General features: G+C 39.0%; 1 protein-coding gene across 1 annotated transcript; it reads left to right on the forward strand.

The window, feature by feature from the left end:
• The first annotated feature begins 4,958 nt into the window (after window positions 1–4,958).
• LOC124460600 lies at window positions 4,959–6,065 on the forward strand. Its single transcript, XM_047011784.1, has 2 exons — window positions 4,959–5,769; window positions 5,825–6,065. Exons 1-2 carry the CDS (start codon window positions 5,092–5,094, stop codon window positions 5,834–5,836), a joined length of 690 nt encoding a protein of 229 aa, XP_046867740.1. The 5' UTR covers window positions 4,959–5,091; the 3' UTR covers window positions 5,837–6,065.
• Window positions 6,066–7,938: the final 1,873 nt, after the last annotated feature.

Genomic DNA, 7,938 nt, shown 5'->3' on the forward strand with positions numbered 1-7,938 from the left:
TCTACGAGTTCTGGTACAGATTTGCCCAATTGACGATTCTATAAAATCAATTGGATTACTTCAAAGCTCAATCCTTTGCCGGGAATTTTAAAAATCCGATAATTATGGTTATTATATCAACGCAAAAGAAGAGCTGCGTGGTGAAGTTCTTAAAGCAAAGTTAGCGGTAAATCACCGTTATTTCTACGAATAAGAGCAAAACAGATGAACAAAACGAAATGTGTAAAGAGTTTCTTGACAGTGTCAAATATGTGTAATCTAAGTTTTTGCAGTTTTTTAAGCTTCACCCTTATTGTTTTGGTTTCTGTTTTTTATAATTTGATTTAAAAATACCTGTTAAACAGTTAACCATTGAAAAAAATGAAGTAAGTCGTCTCGCCGACTTGGGTGTACTATACACCAGGTGAAACAAATATTTAAAATTTCGAAAACCCAATGTATGTTTATTAAATTGTTTTAACATACCTCATACCATATGCTATCTCGCTCACTCTACAAACACACGAGCACTCTAGCGCCGCCACTAGCCAACGGCCAATTCTGCCGTTATGGATCGCGTAGCAAAATACGTTGATACGTATATTTTGCATGTTTCTAGTCCGATTTCAATAAAATTTGGTAGTTTGGAAAAAATAGATAAGATAAATTAGTCTGCAAAATTTGATTGCGATAATCAAAAAATTTCAAGATCCAATCGGTTTTTTCTAAATTATGGAGGCGGAAATGGGCGTGGCAACGTATTAAAATACATATATTCTGCGCGCATACTAAGCCAGTATACATACTAAATTTGGTGACTTTAGCTTTGTTAGTTTTCGAGAAAATCAGTCTTGTTTAATTTGCGGGGATGGAAATGGGCATGGCAAAATTTCTAAATAGTCAATATCTGCGCGTCTATTAAGCTAGCTTACATACCAAATTTAATCTCGGTAGCTTTCATCGTTTTTAAGAAAATCTGTTTTATGTTAATTCCGGGCTAGGTTGTTGATCCTGATCAAGAATATATATACTTTATGGGGTCGGAGAAGCTTCCTTCTACCTGTTACATACATTTTGGCGACTTTAATATACCATTTCACCCTATGGGTGTATAGTATAATTAGTTAAATAAAACAAAAACTCTTTATTTTTGTACATAAAGTCAAAAAATTTAGCTTATTTCCACTGTGTAAAGTGTTTCTGGACAGTATTTGTTTACAACGATGGCCATCTTTTGTCGTTTGTTAAAAAGCATTTGCTTACATAGTTCGAGGAATCAGGGGGGAGATCATCTGTTGAGCAGAGCTTTGACTCGCGAGCCGATCTGGCAGCCCGGTAAGCAAAGCTGGCGCTCACGAGCTACGCTGGGTACTCGAGGACGGATATCCGGCCTGCCTTGCTTACGAAAAATTAAAATGGGAGGGAAAAACGGAGAGGAACACAAAAGCGCGTGTCAAGTGAAAAGAAAAATATATAGGGGTGTGATTGAAATTTGTAGTCTTTGTTTTTGAAATCTACCTTTTGTGGCTAAATGGGGGTATTTGTCGGAAAATAGTCGATGTGGGAGTTAGGGTTGCCAGCTACAATGGCGGAAGCTTTTAGTAGAAAAATTTAGGCTAAATAGTGGAAGAAAAAGTTGGTTGACACGAAATTTTTTTTAAAAGGAGGATTGAAAAAAAAGAGAGTAAAAAAAGCCAGGCCATACCAAAATCACCTTGGGAAGAGCGGTCGTAGTCTTTACTTGCTCGTCTGCATTTAACTCTTCCGATACCTAAGCCGTAAAAATGGAAACCGTTTTGTCTTAAAAGTTTAATGAGCGAAAGAACGGCAATTTTACGCTGGAGAGATGCGCCGCGGCGCAACGTTTGGCGAGAGACCCGTTAGAAAGCTTTGTTCGCAAATTGTTTTGCCTAAAACGCGTGTTTAAGCTTAAATTTCATTCTATTCTAGTCTGCCGAAACGATAAGTGGCGTAGATATAAGTATCTTGATCTTTTTAACAAACTTCAAGTCCTGATACCACGTGGTAAAAATAAGTTACCAGGCTACCTAGCCAATACTTGTTAATTTCTGGAGATAGCAGTAGATTGCCGACTACTTTCTGTTAGTCTATTCAAAGTGAAAGGGTTAAATGGTTGTATTTTATACCTGAGTGAGGTTATAAATCTAACTAAGTCCCAGTTTTCACAGTACGAGTCGTTACGAAAAAACCGAATATCCTGAGAAAGCCTAGGCCTGGGAAATTCGTAGCTGGAGTTTCAAAAGCTGATTGGACGAACGCCACATGGTTCACTTACAGTTACCGGAAGGCGAAGTTCTCGGGAAGGCAAAGAATTAGAATTAGACTTAAGGACCTACATACGGTAACCTACATATGTTAACTAGCATCACTTAAATATGCTATCTCGCACATATCTGAAGAGGACCCCAATATATAAAGTATGAAGCCAAATTTATCCTCTGCTGTATACCAATGCATACCAAGTACCATCTGACTATACAAAGCCCCATCTTTATCGAGGCTCAGAACATCATTCATGCTACCTTCTCCAAACTTATCATTGCAGACTTAAGAGTAAGATACAAATTTCCTCAGCTCAAATCGCCCTTTTCGATGTATCTGTATCACCTGTTCTGTGTCTCTTAGTGCTTCTGTTTCGTTGCCATAAGAGTGGACGAAATCATCAACATCATTATGTGAGGAATCATTATTCCTCACAATAGCATCAGCCGCCTGTGGAAACAAGTCCGATGCGTTCTTATTCTTAACAAATTGCGGGGATGCAAGTGAGCATTTCGCTCCAAATGTCATTACCATCATCTCATATGTCTTAAACCAGAGCCCGGCACTCATATCCCCCGGGGGACGAACACGTTCGGCACCTCGTATGCGTGTAACCGAACGGCTGCCGAAGTCCTCACACAGAGGATGAGGGTTGATTGATTTGGTCTAAGCCAGGGGTAGGCACAAAGAGAGCCAGCTCAAACTGTCAATGTATGCGTGCGCTTGCTTGTGTGCGTAAGCTGCTTTACACTGCGCGAATCGTAGGTGAAAAAACGAATAAAAAATTAAACTGCAAGTGAAAAAGAATAATTCCGACCTAATTGTTGTTCAGAAACTCAACTATTTCCTTTACTTCTATATTGTTTGGATAACTTTTTATACGCTAAATGGCTATCAGTAAGTCTATTTCGAATTGAATCTTTAATTAATTTCATTGTCGAAAATTTACGTTTTACCTAAATGTCAAAAAAATGAATGCATATTTTGTATCGGCTATTATATATATTTTTCATACGATACATATATGTGCATACATGTATATCTTACATTTATATTACATTATGCATGTTCGCTTATATTATAATATACTTTTTACCCTATAGGGACAAAATATTTTTAAAGTTGCCATGTAAGAAAAAGAAGCATTAATTTTTCTGCGTGTAGCTGCGTAACAAAGCGACATAGTACTGCTTTCGTCATAAGTCTGTGCGACACTAGCTGTTTTTTTACGCTTTGAACTTGTACTTCGTGCTCACATCGGCATGCACACAGACGGCCACACGAGCAATTGCCGAGCAAAAGTGCCCGCACGGGCTATGGGCGCCTACCTCTGGTCTAAGCCAGAGCCCGGCACAAAGAGAGCACTGAAAAGATGTAGTAGTATGTGTGCGCCTGCTTGTGTGCGTAAGTTGCTTTACACTGCGGAAATTGCATGTGATGAAAGCAAAAAAATTAGAAATGCGATAGAAAACCCTTTCACACAAATTGAAGGGTCAATTACGACTAAAAAGTGGACCGCGGATTCGCGAAAATCTTGACTTTTAGGTAGCGTGTTAACCCTTTTTACCTACTTTTGCTAAAAATAGATTTTTTGTGCCACTTCACATTCTCTTTTTTTATCGTATGCATTTCTAAACAACGACAAGTGCGAGAAACCACAATTGCAGGTAGAATGCTCTGAAATTGCACCCTTTTTACCTACTTCGGCCGATGCTCGAAGATTCGATGATGTAAGTGGAATATTTGCATAATATGATTATATTATAATATTTTTGCAAAAGTTGCCAGTTACATAAAAAGAATAAAGGCATTAATTTTTTCATATGTAGCGATCGAGCAAAGCGACATAGATGTGGTTGTGTCGGAATGCTGAGGGCAACTAAATCCACCCTCATGCTCTGTGTGAGGACTTCGGCAGCCGTTCGGTTACACGCATACGAGGTGCTGAACGTGTTCGTCCCCCGGGGAATATGAGTGCCGGGCTCTGGTCTAAGCAAAACGGTTGAACAAGGCGGTCGTGTAATTAATTCTAAGTTCACCCATTGTGTACCTAACCTAACCGTAAATAAGAATTGTGCTACCAAAAGAATATTCATATAAACACTCAATTGAACTAAACTAATAAAGATACTTAAAGCTAAACTCCTAGTTACATCCTGTCATAACTTCAAAAGTGGTCCTTATCCACATATGTACATAATGAGTGAGGAAATAAATATAGCTGATTATTCAGTAGATCAATTAAAACGATGGTTCGTGGCACTAAAAATGCCATCAAGTGGTCCTAAAGCCGAACTAGTGCTCCGCTTAAACCAAATTCCAATCGAGACACGTGGCAGCGCACCACCTATGGACGACGAACAGGATTATTCAAGCCACGATCTGAATGACATAGAATTGCTTCATCCAGAGCAGTTACCCAGACAAATATCACGACGACAGAGCGACGCCAATGATGATGACGCCTTGCAACAAGAAACGGTAAATTCATGCGAATTCTCGTCGGTTCGACGCCTGTTTGAGCAGCTTCAGTTGTTGGTTTAAGGCCATGAACAAGCTCCTAACGGATCTTCAAAAAATTCGGGCAACAGTGGCAACGCCACCACCAATTCCCATAAGCATGGCAACTCTTCCGATAACTTCGATAACGATAGTGGCGCCACCAATGACTTGAACGCTGGCAACTCCGTGATCGAAGCTCCATGGATGGTTCTCTCGCTGGCCAAAGAAATTTTGTTTGACTTCAATGGCACCTCGTGCCCTAAGAGATGGACAGCTCAATTAACGAATATCGGTTAAGTCTATAATCTGAGCGACAACCACTTGCGGATGCTCTTTATATGTAAAATGAAGGGAAATGCCCAATCTTGGCTACATGCCGAACTTTCTCGCATTCGTGAGCCGGTAGCAGCTCTGTGCGTTCAGCTGCTTGCAGCCTTCGGTGAAAAGACGTCTAAATCTGAGATGCGCCGTCAGTTCAAGAAACGCAAATGGCAACCAAGCGAAAGATTTGCCATATACATGGAGGATAAGCTAATGCTGGCTAATCAAGTCAACATCGACGACGAGGAGCTTTTGGATCAGGTCATCGAAGGCATCCCGGGCAAAGGTCTGCGCACACAAGCGCGCATCCAATGCTTCACTAGTCCTAGGCAAATGTTAAAGGCATTTGCTGGGGTGCACCTTGATGTCGCTGAGCAAACTACAAAGGACATAAACACCGGCACCAGACGTCATGAGTTACGTTGCCGCAACTGTAACATTAAAGGACATTTGTGGAAGGATTGCAACAAGACGATTCGAGCCCGTGGCTCATGTTACGTTTGCGGTTCAATGGAACACTGGGCAGCTAAATGCCCGGCCAAGATGCGCTATTCGACTAAAGACAACTTCCCAGAGCCTGGCGAAACAGCTAAGAAGACCGAATCAGCCAGGAGCAGCGGCCCAAATGAAGACGACTACCCAAGCAAAAGCCGCCTCCATACAACCCAGCACAACAACAATTATGTAAGAAGATTTAAGATAAATTTTGTAGACATTCCTTATCATTCCATTATTGTAGCGTGCCTCGTAGACTCGGGGAGTCCAATCTCTATAATTAAGAAGAAGTTCCCACCCGTCGAAGTGGAAATATCTTCAGTCGATACACCCTATCACGGCCTTAATGAAAGCCAACTAATTATTTTTGGAAAAACATTATGTTACATTATGAAAAATTCAAATAAAATTTACTTTCACTTATTGTTAGTTATTGTCTCCGACGAGTCTATGAGCTGCGACGCTATTTTTGGAAGGGATTTTTTGGAAGCATGCGATATAAAATTAGATTTAGATTGTTTAAAGACTGCCATAGTAGAAGAACGTAAATGTTTAAGTAAGATCATCACAAGCGACTTGTCAGCAACACAAAACAAAAATAACGATAATAGAAAAACAGTTATTGAAAATTGTAATGGAAAAGAAGACGAAATTGTTAGTGAAATATCAGAAATGAAAGCCAAGAACATTAATGTAAAGGTAGACAAAACTGATAAAATGCTTAATGTATGTGAATATGTTAATGTACACAAGGATGTTAACGACAAATTTATTAATGAATATGAACATGTGAATGAAGAGTTTGATAATGTAAATGAAAATGTTACTCTTAATGAACAAGTAGTTAATGCAAAAGATGTGAATGAAAAAATGTTTAAGGATAATTAAACAAAAATTACAAGAAAAGAAGTATTTAGTGCAGACAAAAACACAAAAATTGGTTTGTGATCAAGATACACTAACAAACAAGGCTTTCATAGGAGAAACCAGAGAACAACTAGGAAACAATGAAGAGAAATTGTACTTGGTAGAGGATTTTGACAAGAGCATGCTAAAGATTTGCCACATTAACGAAGACGATTTAGAATCAGAATATGTGATTAGTAAGGATATCGAGTATAAAACACGTCGCCAATTTCAGCAATTAGTTAGAAACAAGTATATTGATGCCCATAGACCAGAAACACCAGATTTCAAGTGCTCAATGAAGCTAAGCTTACAGAATTCTAAACCGTTTAGTTGTGCACCTAGGCGATTAGCATATACAGAGAAGGAAAAGCTACAACTTTTGCTGGATGAATACCTGAAAGAAGGAATTATTAGGCCAAGCGATTCTGAATACACGTCACCCATTGTGTTAGTAAAGAAAACCAGAGGGCCGTGGCTAACTTCGACCGCGTCAAAGTTTGTATACCCTTGCAACTTTTATGGTACTCTTTCCTTACCTATAGGCTAAAGGCTAAAGGCTAATGTTTGCGAAAGAACGGCCTACAATCTTAGCATAGGAAAAAACTAAGATATTGATCAAAGTCACTGTTTTCCACCGATCGTTCCTATGGGAGCTATATGATATAGTTACAAGTAACAAGTATTTAATTTAAAAGCAATCGCGTTAAAAGTAACGAAGTTATTGACCAAAGTCACTGTTTTCGAAAGATCGTTCCTATGGGAGCTATATGATATAGTCACCCGATCTTGATCAAATTTGGCACAGTCGTTTATATGTGTAATTAACTCACCAATATAAATTTCATGACAATAGGTCAGAAAATAACGAAGTTATTAAGAAAAGTCACTGTTCGTGACTTTGCCATTTGTATGGGAGCTATATGATATAGTGATCCGATCCGGCTGAATCCGAGATATACAACGCCTGCAGTATACACAAGCCTACATGCAAAAGCTCTGTAGCTCCAACGGTCTAGGAGGAGTTTGCGTTGATCCAGACGGACGGACATGGCTATTTGAACTCGTCTCGTCGTGCTGATCAAGAATATATATACTTTATATGGTCGGAAATGCTTTCTTCTATGCGTTGCACACTTCTGACCAAAATTAATATACCCTTTTTGCAAGGGTATAAAAACTGGGGATATACGTTTATGCATAGACTTTCGAAAATTAAATAAGATTATTGTTAAAGACAATTACCCCCTACCACTAATTGACGACTTATTGGACAGACTAGTAAACAAACGGGTCTTTTCAAAATTAGATTTGAAGAACGGATATTTTCATGTCTTCGTTGACGAAGAGTCAGTCAAATACACATCCTTTATTACACCACTTGGACAATATGAGTTTTTAAGAATGCCAATGGGGATAAAAAACGCATCACATGTATTTCAAAGATTTATT

This window comes from Drosophila willistoni (genome assembly GCF_018902025.1).
Source record: "Drosophila willistoni isolate 14030-0811.24 chromosome XR unlocalized genomic scaffold, UCI_dwil_1.1 Seg106, whole genome shotgun sequence".
Classification (NCBI taxonomy): Eukaryota; Metazoa; Arthropoda; class Insecta; order Diptera; family Drosophilidae; genus Drosophila; species Drosophila willistoni.

What these genes read in the sequence shown, in the direction of transcription:
- LOC124460600 (XM_047011784.1), top strand. Translation starts at nt 5,092, where the DNA reads ATGCTCTTTATATGTAAAATGAAGGGAAATGCCCAATCTTGGCTACAT.